This window comes from Pomacea canaliculata, linkage group LG1 (genome assembly GCF_003073045.1).
Source record: "Pomacea canaliculata isolate SZHN2017 linkage group LG1, ASM307304v1, whole genome shotgun sequence".
NCBI lineage: Eukaryota > Metazoa > Mollusca > Gastropoda > Architaenioglossa > Ampullariidae > Pomacea > Pomacea canaliculata.
The window spans coordinates 32,485,822-32,501,938 of NC_037590.1; the positions used below are offsets into that span (position 1 = coordinate 32,485,822).

The following is a 16,117-nucleotide window of genomic DNA, read 5'->3' on the forward strand; positions in this document are numbered from 1 at the left end:
GTCATGCATTTAACCATGATCATGGCTGGTTATTGTTCACATACAATATTTTATTTCCCACTTCAGTATTTTTTACCATTTCTGAGCATGAATATTACATATGAATCTAAATAACTGAAAGCTTCAGAACTCTCAAGATAAATGATGAAAAATAATCTGTTTTTACAGTTGACAATTAGACCAATCACATGTAAGAAATGTCAAACTAAATAAAGTTCTAACAGCACAACAGATTGCACTTCAACCTCTACACACTGTACATTTGTTTAAGTAAATTCATTATAAAATAACTGAATTTGATTTGCTAAATTTCAAGTATACTAATTACAGGAAGTTTGAGATATATGTGAATAATGCAAGGCAAATCACAGATTACCAATGGATTCTATCAAAGGACGGATGTTCCTGGGATGTAACACTATCTCAATATTTTCTTTGTCTTAGCCAAATCGTAACATTATCTCCATACATAGAATAATTTTTCATGGCTTGTTATCTGCAATGAAATAAATCCAAACTACATCAGTTTTATTAACTTTTCATTTCTATTCTTCATGTCCAAATCAAGATTTCATCTCAGAGCAAACTCAAAGTCTGAAAATTGTTCACATTAATAGATTAATCTTGTTTAGACAATATAAAAAATGAATGTGTATTAACGTGTAACAACAAAGCAGCTTTGTGAAAAGAAAAACATTCAAACTCACTTTGCCTGAAGATAAATGTTTGTGTGTGAAACATATAAATAGACGCAAGTGCCGACGCCACTCTGCATGGCGAGAAATTTTGGCATAACCTTGCACATTATCCCCCTTCTCTACAACCAGCCCATTGTCAAGCATGAAAAGATTTTGCTTCCAGTGAGTTGGCCTGAAACAGCAAAACAACACAAAATTAAATGTAGTTCAGTTGTAACTTCTTATTAGTACACACTGTCCACAATTAATTTTGAGCAGATAAAATAAAATAGTAATAGACAAAAAAGTGCATCACTTTGATCACAACACCTTCTAAGTATTATATATAAAATATCGACAACCATTTCCATAAAGAAACCACCCAACACACAAACACAAACATATCACAACAACAAAATGGTAAAATGATAAAAGTCAACTTGAACTTGACATCAGATGCATAATTTATAGGGAAGATAAAAGACAAATGCCATTTTAGCAATACCTGGCAACTGTTACCACTTTGCTGTTGCATAGAAAGTGCATTATCTTAAATGTCCACAGACACCTATTAAATCTGCCTAAATTTACTTTTTCCTCATATTTCTGCCATCACCTACTCATTATCAGGTCCAGTGTTGAGTGATGTTGTTTCAATGCTGGGATCCAAACCCTGAAAATCTACCTGAAACCATGTGCAAAAGCCATGCAGAATTCCAGACCTGTCAATACAAAAATCAAAGTGACTGACAATCTCCTCCAAGTCTTCTACTCTGACCTGGTGGATATCTAACTCCAAAAGCTTAGCCTCAACTGAAAGGCAATCTTTTCGCTTTAGTATGTAGCCATGGTTGGGTTTTTGAAGGAATTCTTCCAAAGCAAGAGGCCTGAAAAGATAAACACTTTATACAAGACAATGTTACATCTCTCTGGCTATTAAAATGCTGCTCATTTGGGCAAGACACAGAAGACTAGCTTCCTTCTAGTTCTACTGTTTAAATATTCTCATCACATCTTCTATTTCCAAAAGACTGAACAACATAATAATACACAGTCAACTATAAGCCATACTCAAAATGCAGCAGTATTAATGCTGTCCTTGAAAAAATACATAATATTCTGGTTTTTTTAATATTATGCTAAACACTAAATATGATGATAGTAACACATAAACTGCATGCATAGATACAGACACACATCCAAAAACATGCTCATAATAGCCAAACAAAATATGCCACATTCAATCTCGTCAAAGTAGGTATGATAACAACATACTTGAGGCAAGATAGATTGAAGTCATACTGGCAGGTCCAAAAATCAATGAGGTCCTGGTATTCATCAACAGCTGACACAGGCATAAGAAAGAGACTGGCAGAAGAAGGCCACATGGTGCCATAAGGTGCCAGATATTTGTCACGAGCAATCAGCACTGATTCAATCATCATTTCAAACTGATGACAGAATGTTCAATTTGACTCCAACTAGTTTGTGTAATGTTGTACTATAAGCATGCAATAATCACAAACAATACTGTATAATGTATTACTATTAAGCATGCACTCAACACTAGCAACTGGAAAATAATAGTTCACTTATACAATTACAGGCAACGTTAAATTTGCAAAGCTTCAGGAACTACCAATAACCACCACTCTTCCTTTTTGAACAATTACCACAAGATAGGTCAGCACTTTCATCACTGATCATAAAACATTAAAAATATTTTAAATGTTTCCTAAAAAAAATTGGGGGAAGGAGAACTGCTTTCCACAATATATTTTACACCTAAAAGTATAGATAATGGTCAACATAATAACAATTATAACAGGATACCTCTAGATGCTACAACTCTTGAACCTGACTTACCAAAAGAAGTGTACCCATCCATTCTGAGATGATAAGATCTACAGGACTATCCATGTTGATGTTTTCCACAAAATCATGGAGTACTGTCACTTTGTCTGACATGCCATTGTTCTCTACCACCTCTTTAGTGTACACAGCTAGATCACTAGCTTCCACAGCATACACCTGCAAACAATGTAGCTCAAAACATAATAATACTTGTTTTCTATATTAAAGAACATTCAGTATTGTCTTAACAATTCTAAAGAATTGTTATTTTACTGATGAACCAATTTATCAGACTTTGTAAATAACTTGCCTTAATCTGTACAGTTAACTTGAACATGTGCATTTGAAAAACAATATCTGCATGGCAAAATCTCTGAATCTGGAATGCAAAGAGTTGAATCATCACATGACAGAACTTTTAGTTTCACTAATTCTAGTAGTGTGACCTTTAACAGTCAACAGGATGTTAGTAACTCGTATTAAAAAAAAATTATAAAAGAAATTGCTTACCTGTTTGGGATGTCCATGTTTGGCACACATCAAACTTAGGATCCCTGTGCCACAACCAACATCAAGTATTACCTGCATTCATTAAGGCAAGCATAAGTCCCTTAAACTCTAATGCATTCAAATATTAGGCCCTGAACAAGCAGTAGATGAAAACCAACAAATTATATTAGTCAGTAGACTAAGTCTTTTAGAAATACATAAATAATATACACAAGATCATGGAATTTCCTACCCTGATTAAATAATACTAGCTAAAAATAATACAAAACTGACTTTTTCCCAGCCTCTTTAAAACTGAATCAAGTGACATATAAAAAAAAAGTAACAACACTTCTAGTTCCAAACCTTGTCCTTCAGCAGGTGAGCATTATTCAGGATGGCGGACTTGTAGGCAAAAGTGCGTGGCTTGTCACTCAGCATTTCGTGATGCAATTTCTGATGGCAAAACAAATAACTGACATTCAGCTCTCTATATGGTACAGTCGCAACAGTTTCTTTACAGTTCTGTATCATTTATCATATTTTAATCAGACTATAACGAGGAAAAGACCAGCATGCTTGTGAATGGTATTTATAACAAGTTATCAAAGTTGAGCTCTTGCTACAACATTAACTTTGATGGTTTGTTAAAACTAACATATTAACATCAATCAAGCATTTTTTGGCTCTCATAGAAGCAGGACAGTATACGTTGTACAAAAACAGCAGGAATTTTTCAACGATCAATATGTTTGCAGAAGAAATAAAAAGGAAATAAATTCATTCAAAGAAAGAAAGAAATGATGATCAGAATGACCAGTTTGCCATAGCTCTCAAAGTACTCGTCATCTTGCCAGCATATTTGATGCAGTGTTGGGTGGTTTGGAGCCAGGTGATTGACTGGGGCATATCCAACAATACCATTCAGCTCTGCCCAGTACCAATGCTCTGAACATTTCTGAATGATTTTCAGTGAATCTCCAGCTTTAAAGCTTAACTGGAAAAAAAATCAGACTGATGCTTGTCATAATGCTCACAAATAAAAAAAATTAGAACATTACATAAAATCAAAAAGTACAATCTCAACTACTTATATGAAGCAATGAACTCAGTTTCTGGATTTAACATATTCTTTTGTTATTTCCGTCTCAAAAACATAACTGATCTGTTCAGTGGATTTAGTTCTGCATGTAAAACATTTGTTTAAACTCTGTATACTAATCCATAACAGCAATATTATGACAGTGCTGAAGTGGCTGAAATATCAGTTACTGTAGTCACTAGATCAAACTGAAGAAAAATATGCAGATATGTGCAAAAAACAAAAGCAGCTTTTTTTAAAAAAAGAGAAGAAAAAATTCATAAGCGGAACACAAAAAAGTAAACTAAAAAATAAACTGGGCAGAGTTTAAACTTCACCTGATTGTTGCCATTCCCAAGGAAATCGCCGACTGCGTACATGATTTCGGCCTCGTCATCATCCGTTGCATCCAAAGACAGGGTAGCAAAGTTGTCGGATGTCTGATTAATACCTTGATCGCTGCCGTCGGTATCTCTGACGCAGATATCGTTGTGCAGCTTCTGACCGCATGCATCTTCGTCCATAGGTTTCACCTGACATCGAGCATGACACGACTTCGAACTGCTTTCAAAGGGACATAACTCTAATTTCTTAGCTATCAAAGTGATGTTAGTACTCTCCCCTTACATGTAAACTCCCATCACGAACTAAATACACGTTCATGCTCCCATTGATGATGTGTACATCTCACAGCTCCGGGCGGTTAATGATGATCTGCGGGGTTTCAGTGCATGATGATGTTGCTGTGCTATTCATGTGTTAATGATTAGTTATAGATGTGTGAGCTTCGCCATAACTGCCATCTGAGACAAATAAATTTGTACTGTAAAAATAAATTTAAAAATAAATAATAATAAAATAATAAAATAAATAAATTTACCGCGCATTGAGCGCATCTTTGTGATGCGGATACTAGCGCGCTATAAAACTACATCATCATCATCATACTGTGTTATATTTTTCGTTTCACAGATAGCAATTAAATTTGTTAAGTTTTATGCTGACTGCAGCACGTATCGCCAACCCAGATGCAAAACTGAAAAAGGAAGACAATCTTCTGCTGACTTCCTCCAGTCCCTTCCGGTACCTTTGATCAATCTTCGAAACCTCCATCCTCACATCTCACTCTCTCTTCCTCAATTTTTCAGCTCTGAAAGGCAAAATCTCTGGTACTAATTAATTTATTGTTTATTTCGTATTTTAATGGCATCCTCATTATTATTAACATCATTATTATAATCATTGTAATTGTCTGTTATATCTAACTTAGTTGCACTAGCGATATACTTTTAAATTCACTTCTCTCCTTGAAATGGGCTGCAGGGCTTATCAATAAAGATGTTCGAAATCTGCCCTCATCAGGTCGCGAATGTAAAATAAACGACTAACAAACTACAACTAATTCAGCTCAGTGACTCGTCTGACATTTAATTTCAGTGTTTGAATGTGTGTTTGGTAGTTTTATCTGTGAGAGGAAAACTGGTTTTCATTCTTTCCCTTTGCTGTAAACATGTTTTACAGAGATAGGTGCATAAATACGTGCATAGCATACGTCTTGTCTTTAACATTGCTCAAGGTTGTAAATCGTGGTAGGATTATCTGAAATGGTTTTCATTTCTCAGAATGTTGACATCTTTTTTTGCATAAGTTTACTTAAGGACTTTATGTCAAGTAACACATTTCGGGGAAACTGTACCCAGAATGATGAAAAATGCATTGAACTTGTGTTAAAGGTCATAAAGTATGTGTAAACAGATTATTGCAAGGAACTAATCTTCCATGCGAAGGTATACAAGGAATCTTCTTCTTCTTGTTCCTATTCACCCCCTACTGGGGCACAGAGCCGCAACTACACCACACCATCGGACCCGGTTCTGAGGGTCTCTTTCCAGTTTGGATCATGTCATGCCAGCTGCCTCCGCCTCACTGTGGACCGATCTCTTCCATGTCTGTCTGGGTCTCCCAACCTTCTGGGTTCCACCCCAGAGCTTGTCTTGTCAGTACAAGGAATGTTGCTTTGTTATGGTTGAATCACATATTTTTGTTGCGCAGAACGATGTAACGCGTGGTTTACGAAGACGTAGTGCTGTCATTGTCTGGCTTTTCTGTGATGGCTTTTGTCATCCCCTGTCACATGTGGACAGCACCAAAGTTGACACATTCAGGGGATGACCGCGTTTTCCGTAACGTCAAGATGCCGACACGTCGAGGCGCGGGAGGCACAAGCAACTCTGGTCTGGCGCTCGGGTTCATGACCACCTGCCGCCAGATGTTGGCATCGCGCCTGCAAACCCCGTGAATCATGTTGACCACTAGAGTGGTCTCCATGACGGTGTGAAGACCGGTGGAAAGGGCGAAGGGGTCCTTTTCGAGTCCTTTGATGGCTCTGAGAATGCGACAACCTCCGCAGAAGAAAAGCGCGCGCAGGGCGGCACGGAACTTGCGGTTGAGCGCCATGATGAGGATAGGGTTGACGATGCCGCCTAGGAAGGAGAGCCACAGCAGCGACCGCAGCAGAGGTGCCGGCAGCGAGCATTTCCGTCCCGTCTGGCACAGCACACATGCCACGGCGAAGGGTAGACCCAGGACGAAGAAGGCCAAGATCACGAGGAGCAGCGATCTCATGGCTTTGAACGTACTTGAGGCCGCGGTGACCATGCTGGAGGTGCCGGCGGGCAGAGAGGTGGCGGCCACGGGAATAGGCACGATGGCGAACACCCGGCGGTGACCTCGGATCTGGTGGACGGTGACCGCCATCAGGACCAGCACCGCCGCCGCCGGCGCGAAAGTACAAAGCGTCTCCTTCACCAGCACCTCCGAGCCTGCTCCTGTGGCACCCTCCGTGGAGGATTCTTCGTCGCTACCCGAGGAACTCCTCATGAGACACATCCCAAAGCCTTCGGCGTACGCGTATCTTCCCCAGCGAGTCAGTGGTAGGAGAGCCATCAGCAAACTCTGCAACCAGACTACCACCAGCACGACCACCGTGGACCGCTGGGTGACGATGGACGCGTAGCGGAGCGGGCGGCTGATGGCGACGCAGCGGTCGGCCGAGACTACGAGGAGACTGAGACTGGCCGCGCACCTGCCCAGCACCCCCATCGCCGCCAAGAAGCAGCAGGCGCCGGAGGAGAAGGGCCAGCCGGAGGAAGAGGCCGAGGGGCTTGAGGCTGCCGCTGTTGCTGCTGCAGCACCCACGAAGGGGACGACAAGCAACCCCGTCAGGAACTCTGCTACCGACAGCGAGGCGATGAAGACGTTGGTGGAGGTGTGGAGGGTTGTCGTCCGCACCACCACGTACACCAGCAGGCTGTTGCTGACCACGGCGGTGAGGGACAGGACGACGGTCACCAAGGCTAGCGTAGCCTTTTCACCTGTGAGGGGACGTGCGACACTGTCTGGCGGCGTGGCGTTCCCAAACATAACGGCGCCCACCTGAATTTTCTTCGTGTGTGCTCTGCAAAGCTTCACTGAAAAAAAAAAAATAGAGGTATCTTCTTTATTTACAAAATCTTTTTTTCTGCCTATGTGTATCTGTACACATGACTTTTCCAATCGTTGCTTAATTATATATATATTTCGAAAATAGCAAATTTTAAAGATCAGTAATTTGTATTAAGTTACATTTTTTAAATTACCCCAGCATTTCATATTAACGTGGTCCAACAGCTTTATTGGAACGTACAAACCACATAAACTTGTGGATAATGACAGATGGGGCCTGAAATGAGTCTAGCACGAACTGTCAGGATCTGAAAATCGTTGCGAATAGCTTCAAAAAAAGAAAGAGAAAACATAAAATTGGCCATGCTTCCCAGTTTGCATCTCATCATGTCCTTAGAGATGTCGGCTGCTCCCGCTTTCCCTGTTGACTCCTGTCTGATGCTCCCGACTGACGCGCAAAGCTTGGAAAAACTGCTAGCCTGAGTTTCGATCCCGACACTGACGTACATGTGTACAGTAGACTACCAAGTGCTGGGAGTAGTGTTTGTGTCTAAACATCACCCAAACCAAGCACTCTGAAGGAAATCCAAACTAGTCAATTTTGCTGTAGCAGTTTGACTAGTCATCCTCGAGAAAAAAAATTAAAACCCTTAAGGGTTTCTGGAGACTACTATGGATTTCGTGGACTAAGAAGCATTAGATAAACTTCTAGACCATCAGCAAAACAGAAAACCTTCCTGGTCCTCAGTTCCGTGCACAATCAAGAGAAGGAAGCTGTCGTTGTCAGGTGGTATACAACAGGTAGGCTAGAAAAGAATCAGAAAGACGTGCTACGCAAAGACTGGTCTGAAGACATCAAATGGTGGACTTGTCCAGACATTCTAACCCACATGTGTGTAGGACAGGACCTCGATGTACAGCCCTGGCAGCTGCTTCGTCATCCAGGTGTCCACCCCATCCTCCACACAGCCTCTTTTACAACCACCTTGGTGATGTCTGTCAGCTAGGTCCAAATGTGCAAGCAGATCCTGCTTCTGTGTGCGGTCTGTGGTGCGATCTATACATCATGACAATCCTCTCGCTTTTCTCTCTCTCTTTTTTTTTTTTTTTTGTTGCCACCTGATCACCGGTCGTTATAGACCAGCCGGTTGCGCAAGGCCAATCTAACGACACGGCATCATATCGCGGTCGATACCCAGAGTAGGGCTCTTTCCCACTTGCTATCAAGGGTTTGTTTTATGGGGTACTTTACAGGGTTTTTTTTTTTAAATTCCATCTTTGACCATTTCTCTCTCACTCACTCGCTTGCTTTCTCTGTTCAAGAGAGAGCTATTAAAGCAGTTTATTAAAATCGAAAATACAGTTCTAACGATTTCGACTCTTCAGGAGTCCTTCCACTGAAATGTTAAAACAAAACAAAAGCATCTTCGTTTATAAAATACTAACTGTTCACTATGCTCTCAGCAATATTCCACAAAAAAATGCACGAAAGTCCTAAAACATAAATCCCATTCCAAGAATAGACCTATTTAAATCAGGTCAGAGATACTTAGGGAACTGACTTTCCAATAGCCTCCCTCCTCGTGAACTCTTTAAACTGCCTCCGACAAGATTTACTGAAACAACTTTACCACAACCTACAATCATTTGCTGAGGCATCTTGTTCAGCATTGGTGGACCCACCATCAGGACCTACATTGAACTTGCATATAAAGATTCAAAGCCATAAATCTTGAAATACTTCCCGGCGCTAGGACCCCCTTTTTTTTTTTTTTTTTTTTTTTTTTTTTTTTTAATGTTGCATACATTTATTGCATTCTTCTAGCTTATATACTTCGTTATTATGTTTATGAACGTATACGTTTTCTCGTACATTTTTGTAAAGTGCAAAAAGCAGTTTTTCAAATCTTACCATTTCATAGACTTTTGCACAAAATTCATGCGAGAAGAAAAGTTCAAAATACCCGGATTGGTGTTAAGACTCAGCAAGATTGGTGGAAAAAAACTCAATAAAGGTATATCGATGTTAAATGATAGCCAAACCGTCATGTAAGGACACATCAGATGACAAGACAAAAATCGAGCAGGAAAGAAAAAATATGAAGTTCCCCTTTACTGTAATTATAAGCCCACAACTCTATAATGCCCCAGGGTCATGATCGATGATGCCCTTTACATAAGCGAACCGAAACCAAAGATTTGCTATGCAGCATCAGTATCATCGAGCGAATAATAATGAAAAGGTCACACAAGGTTTTTTTAATGCATGGTGTTCCTGTCGTTAAATATGCCAGACACGAAAAATTATTTCACTTTTCTTTTTAAGACCTGCGACATTTTTATTCCTACATTTATTCATAACGACGGTGTCACGCATCTGTCCAAAGAAAAAAGTAGGTCTTGATGGGGATGAACAGAATGGAGAGGGAAGGGGAGCTTTTGAATGACGTGGGTTGTCTGGCCAGGAAAGCGATTGGAGAAGAGTTAAAGGTGAGAGAGAGACGATCGACTATGTTTCTATGTATATACTTAAGACTCGCACAAGATATTGTTAATTTCATTAATTCTATTTAATATCAATTAAAATCATCAAACCTTATCTGATAACCGAATTGTGAAAGTGATTGAAGAGCTCGCCCATCCCCATCTCCAGCAACAAAGTTAAGCTATCTCATCCGTTTCGCAGACTGAGAAGATGACAAGAGGTCTGATGGCAGGAAGATGAAGAAAGCTCCATCAGCGTGAGTGCTACAGAGGGCAGACTAACTTTGCAAAGTGGATGCAGGTCTGTAGACAGTCTAGCTCTGTGGTCGATGTCAGTCTAGGAGAGAGGTTACTTTTGAACAGTAGCTATACCATACCCAATCATAAACTTATCAATCAAATGAATAGCACTGTCGCTCCATTTTTCTTTCGGTCCCAGCTTTTTGTTTTTCTATTTTTCTAAGTTTGTTTTGTTTAGCTTTGCTTGTTGATTGCTTGTTTATTTGTTTGTTTGTTTGTTTTGTTGTTGTTGTTGTTTTGTTTTGGTTTCGTTTCGTTTATTTCTGTGTTCTTGCTTTGTAATGGTGGGGAAAGGACGTCCATGGGGAAGCGCGTTTATTTATTTATTTTATCTTATTAAATATATTAAACTCTTCTTGGGACATTCGACAATTAATATTCTTGTAATATTGAACAAACAGTACGAGCAACAGAAGATGTTCTCAGGACAAAAACTGCTGAGTCCCAGACAATGCTAGCTGGACATAGGTCTAAACAAAGCTGCTTTCCTTGGACACCTGTCTTGTCCGATATTGAACATCATCTATGTGCCGGGTTAAGAAATACCTTCATGGCACAAAGTTTCTCTCTTTGCACAGAGTTCAGTCTATGGATAAGCGAGTGCAATCTATGGAATCACCTTATTAAGAAAGTCAGTGTTACTCGTCAACAAATGAGTCTTGTACATTTGTCATGATTACACTATCCAAGGAATGGGAAAGAAACACTACATACAGTGGCAGGACTGGATTCTTTATACTGCTTAAAAATAACAACACATCTTTACGTCGATATTCTGAAAATGTGTTGCCACAAAGTACCAGCAGGTATTTTATTCTATTTTTGTTTTCTATCGATTCCTGTAAGAGCTCTGCAATGAAGAAGGTATTTTGAAAGATGCATGTCCTAACTAATGGTAATAGTTGTAGGGATGATGCACGTCTATAAATATCCTACTCGTCATTGGGTACAATCTTTCCTATGCAATACCTACCATCCTTAGACACGACTATGTTCTCGAATCATTAGTTCTGGTTCATATTATATGTTAGCATGTCAAATGCTTGACACACACAAACACACACTCGTGATGAATGATGTCGGGTTGGCAGAAGTCGAGGAAGAAGCGAGAAGCTAAGCAATCACACTGAACCCTGTTACACTTTTAAAACTCCTGGCCGATAGAGATATATCCCATCCCTCACTCCTCGCCACCCATCGAGCTTGATGACTGGAAGCTGAAAATATCAGAGATAAATCTTCTGTGCACTATCCTAGCTACTCGACATTCTTCGCTTCGTGAAAGGAAACCGTGAAAGTAGGAGGACAAAAGGAGGGTGAAGTGAGCTCTCAACCTACCTTCGTCGTGTTCCGGTGTCTTGGTTCCTCCCGAGGCTGCTGGCGGGTAGGCGGGTAGGTGGGTAGGCGGGTGTCTGTGACGGGGTTACCGGCGCAGGTCAGCGACACCCGGCCTGGCATGGTCCCACGTCAGGTTCCTTGCAGCCGTTGTGACAGTCTTCCCAGTGCAACTGTTTTCTTTCGTCATCTCTGGCAGAATGCTGGGGAGGAAGGTTAGAAATGTCAAAACCCTAGGAAGGTACTTAGCATGCAGATCAATACCGTCTCGCCTTGCTTTGCCCACTCCTCTCTCCTTCTCTCTCTCTGGAGTAGTGTTTGTATGCGCGCGCGCGTGCGTGTGATTGTCCAGCAGCATGTCGTCTTGAGCTTATTTCTCGCAGATGTCAAATTTAAGGGATTGTATTCTTATCACTGATTTTTTTTGATTGTGTGATTGATTTTTACCAGTTTTAACTTGCGTTTTGTATAACTCTTGACCGTATCTGAAATTTCTGCTTACTTTACAGTCAAAAGTGAAAGAGAAAACCATAAGAAAACCATGAACCATTTTTCGTTTGTTCCAATATTTTGTATTCACTATTTTATGAATGGCCCTGATAAAGAACACTGGTGTCCATTTTATACATAGTAAGTGAGCTTACCCGCGGGGCTAGAGAGCAGATTGCATACTATTCAAAATTATCTAGTGACCTTACGAAGCTATTTTTTAAACATACAGTAGAATAGTTCATTAGATGACTAAAACTAGTCCACCTTCATTTATTAATGCCTCAATAGTTCATTAGATGACTAAAACTAGTCCACCTTCATTTATTAATGCCTCCTCAGTAACAGAATTGTGTTGTACTCTCAGCTATATTAACCTTACACTTCATTCCAATCAAATTTTCAGACGAACCTTTCTCCACTTGACCTTGACTGCGACAGACAGGAGCTCCTTCTCCTTATTATGCACAGTTATTTTGATTACAACTTTAATTTAATGTGTCGTTGTTTGATTATTTGTTGATATGTTTTAGTGTGTGGGCTATGATCTTACTTTCAAGTCGGAAAATGTGCTTCAAAGTTGTTGTCGTCGACGTCGTCGTCGTCATCATCATCATCATCATCATCATCATCATCATCATCATCATCATCATCATCATCATCAATCATCTTACCTGAGAGATTAGTGAATGGACTAATATATATTCAAGTATATTTGGTCACCTTACCTGCGACACTAGAGTCTGTATACTATTCAAGTTTATCTGTCTACAGTTCATGAGATACTGTAAGTGACGTCTGCCCACCACTGCCCACAACTCCAGCCGTGAACGCAACAAAATAACGAATGAACTACCTTGAGAGGCGTATACAAATGGAAAACTCCTGCTCTTATTGCATTCTCTATCGCTCGTTCGCTGGGACGCGGGTGTGCACACGTGCGCTTACTTACATACTTACACACGACGCACGCAGAGATATTCAGACAAACCCAGATTTTCACATCTCCAAGCAAGCAAAGCCCAAACTCCACTTCCCATCTAGCTCTTTCCTGCTCGGTAAATATGAAATGTCATTTACACTATCGGCAACACTGACATAAATAGCCTCTCGTCACACAATCGACTCCGCGGCCCTTTCAGCACAAACACAGCAGTTCGACCCAACTGAGCGCAGCCATGGTCTGGAACCACGAACTAGCAGAGTCGAGAACGAAGATATGTGGCCCAGACTTTCAAACATTCTAGTCTTCTACATCAGCAAGTTCTTTATAATGTACAAGACAAAATGTTTTGGTGTGTCCTTTTTTTTTTAATTCTCTATACTCAAATTCTCGCTAATACAAACCCTACTTGCTTCAGTCTTTTTTTCTAAACTAGAACTTCATTTTGTGAATAGATGTTCTGTCACCATTGTGGAAATCAGGAAAATATTCTTTTCGCCTTGCAGGAAATATCTGGCACAACACACGTGCAAGAATTTTAGTCAACGGTGATACTTGGACTGATTGACAGCGACTGACATCAAAAGCCCACAGCGGCATTAATCAACACCTACTTTCAGCCTCGAGCAAATAGTTCGATTAAAAACCGCCAAAAGTACTTCGCAATACTACACTTTGAAAAGAAAAATTAGGTTTGTAAACACCTACTTACCTGAAGCCAGAATCACGTGGATATAACTGTGTCCTGCCTCTCACCTGTGCACCGCCGTGTACCTGTGTGTGCAGCCAACTGGAAGCAGTGGCGGCCAACCAATTTCTATCACATCAGCCTGCAAGCTGTGGTAGGCGATAATGCCCTTCACGGTGGTCGATCGAAGGTAATTTGTTTTTTAAAGTAGCACGGGCTGAAACCCCTGGTGAAGTGCTGCTACTTGTCTCCTTGGAAACCCAGCATGGAGATATGGCAGAACGGAGCGTGGCGGCGCCACTGATCACATGCGGGACACTTCAAAGGGAAGTGGGCGTGGCAGATCCCGTTCTCGCCGAGGGCTGAGTGGACAGCACAGGACCATGACTGGTGGGCATCTCTGATGAGTTAAAATTTTCATCGACTTTTACTTAGCACCGTCTTCATCAATCTCCGCTCCTCGTCTCCACCGTTAGTGTTGTAAGTAACCGTAACTAAAAAGATAAAGTAGAATGGGAATAAATTACTTCTCATGTCTTCCCAACTTTGAAATCTTGAAAAAAAAATTTCCGATGTAACTAAAATATGTGTTATAAAGAGGATGGCTTCAAACTTTATGGTGACTGCGTGGCTTGTGGGTATGGAAATGTCACATGACAAGAACGAGGTTTTGTTACTGTGTAATGTATGTGCTGAAATGTTATATAGGTATAGACCGGGTGCTAAGTTTACTCGATGCCCGGCTTAGAGATCAGACATGCTCGCACACATGCATAAACACACCACCACACCCTCCATATACAAACACACAAACCACGCTCCCCTCCCTCTACCTCCCCCAACACACACACTGCATCACTCACTTTACACTATCAACGGAAGAAAAGAAAGCCCCCTTAAACTACCAATAAATGCTCTTGTTATAGAACAGGGGTGGGCAATTAATTTTACCAAGGGGCCGGATGAGAAACTGGGATGGTTCTAGAGGGCCGGACTAATATAGTTAACTCAGTTTTACCCAATACTGTATATATAGTATATTTACTGGTGGGCGGCCAGCGGGCGGGCCGGTCAGAGACAGGAGGCGGGCCGGATCCGGCCCGCGGGCCGGCGTTTGCCCAGGTCTGTTATAGAACATCTCCTAGCTTGCACCATGTAGAGATCAGTTCTACTTCATCAGTATTACTAGTCATTTCAGTTCTCCATCCTGCTCACTGGTTTGACTAGTATTCCCGCAGCTGCTCTCCTGCTCTTAGCGACTGTCGGTGGAAACTGTCGACCATTTGAGAGAGAGAGAGGGAATATGTGTTCACTTCTGTGTGCGTGATCACAAACAGCAGGCTCTGGTTTCCTGGGTTTTTTATTTTTTTACAGTGCACTTCTCCCAGAAGAAACTAATACTCCCATATGGTCCGACGAACCGATAGAGACCGAAGTGCCGTATAATGTTTCTGTGCTACCATAACCATGAGCATTTCATTAACTCAGTGAGTTTTTTATTTTTTATTTTTCATTGTCCAGCATTTGCCCTGCTTGCAGGCACCATTCCTTGATGCTACGCGTTTTCCAAACATCCTCCATGTCATTTCACGATCACATGGGCATCATCGTAAACACGCGTGAAATGTCCACAGTGATTGAAAGCAGGATCACTCCTACTTAGCATAGTTTCGATTTTAGACCCGTAAAATCATCATCACCATCATCACCAGCAACAACAACAACAACATAGCGAAGATATATGCAAGGTATATTATTATTAATCCCTTTCATGCCACTTTTCAAGCTCTACTATGTCTAGGTCTCTAACCCTGTATGTCTCCCTCAGTTTGACGATAACAATTCTTTATTAACAAGAGGAAAGGTAAGCAAGACATTTTTTTCCATTTAGCTATCCAGTGACCTGATCAAGTTTTAGTCTGTCCTCCCTGCGTGTTGACCAACCTTTTTCATGACACAAACCACTCTTGCAGGACAAAATTCATTCCAGCACCGGGCTGTTGCAGGATGTGACTGCAATTAATTTTTTGTTTGGGATTTGTCTTTTAGTTCCCACCACCAACCAAGAAATATTTTAAAACTCGCCAAATGGCGATGCCTCATTGCACGCCACTCCAGTTGCAGTCTTCTTGGACCTCGTCGCTGGGGATACGGGTGGAGTCGGGGACGTGGGTGCGAAGGGTAAGGGTGGTAGCACGTTTTGGGTTTGCTTGCTGGTCAACTCAATCGGCATGATGAGGTGACTGCTTCCTTTGAACGAAGAGAAACCAGCGAGGACTGTATTGATCACTGAAATATGAGACCTCCGGGTATTAACTACCGGAAATAAGGCT

General features: G+C 41.0%; 2 protein-coding genes across 3 annotated transcripts; both read right to left on the bottom strand.

Moving 5' to 3' along the window:
* Positions 1-53: 53 nt before the first annotated feature.
* LOC112574145 (protein arginine N-methyltransferase 2-like) lies at positions 54-4,681 on the bottom strand. 2 transcript variants are annotated; one of them, XM_025255021.1, is made up of 9 exons: positions 4,440-4,681; positions 3,838-4,017; positions 3,387-3,476; positions 3,042-3,113; positions 2,544-2,708; positions 1,953-2,128; positions 1,298-1,564; positions 708-870; positions 54-496 (listed from the first exon to the last, which is right to left on the bottom strand). In XM_025255021.1, exons 1-9 carry the CDS (start codon positions 4,623-4,625, stop codon positions 458-460), a joined length of 1,338 nt encoding a protein of 445 aa, XP_025110806.1. In that variant the 5' UTR covers positions 4,626-4,681; the 3' UTR covers positions 54-457. The 2 variants fall into 2 exon arrangements, with proteins under 2 accessions (XP_025110806.1, XP_025110815.1); XM_025255030.1 differs by having other exon boundaries at positions 56-496; positions 3,875-4,017; positions 4,440-4,566.
* A 590-nt stretch (positions 4,682-5,271) lies between these two features.
* Positions 5,272-14,313, bottom strand: LOC112576065 (histamine H2 receptor-like). Its single transcript, XM_025258295.1, has 3 exons — positions 13,809-14,313; positions 11,668-11,867; positions 5,272-7,571 (listed from the first exon to the last, which is right to left on the bottom strand). The coding sequence occupies exon 3, from the start codon at positions 7,522-7,524 to the stop codon at positions 6,232-6,234; it is 1,293 nt and encodes a 430-aa protein (XP_025114080.1). The 5' UTR covers positions 7,525-7,571; positions 11,668-11,867; positions 13,809-14,313; the 3' UTR covers positions 5,272-6,231.
* Between the last annotated feature and the right edge of the window lie 1,804 nt (positions 14,314-16,117).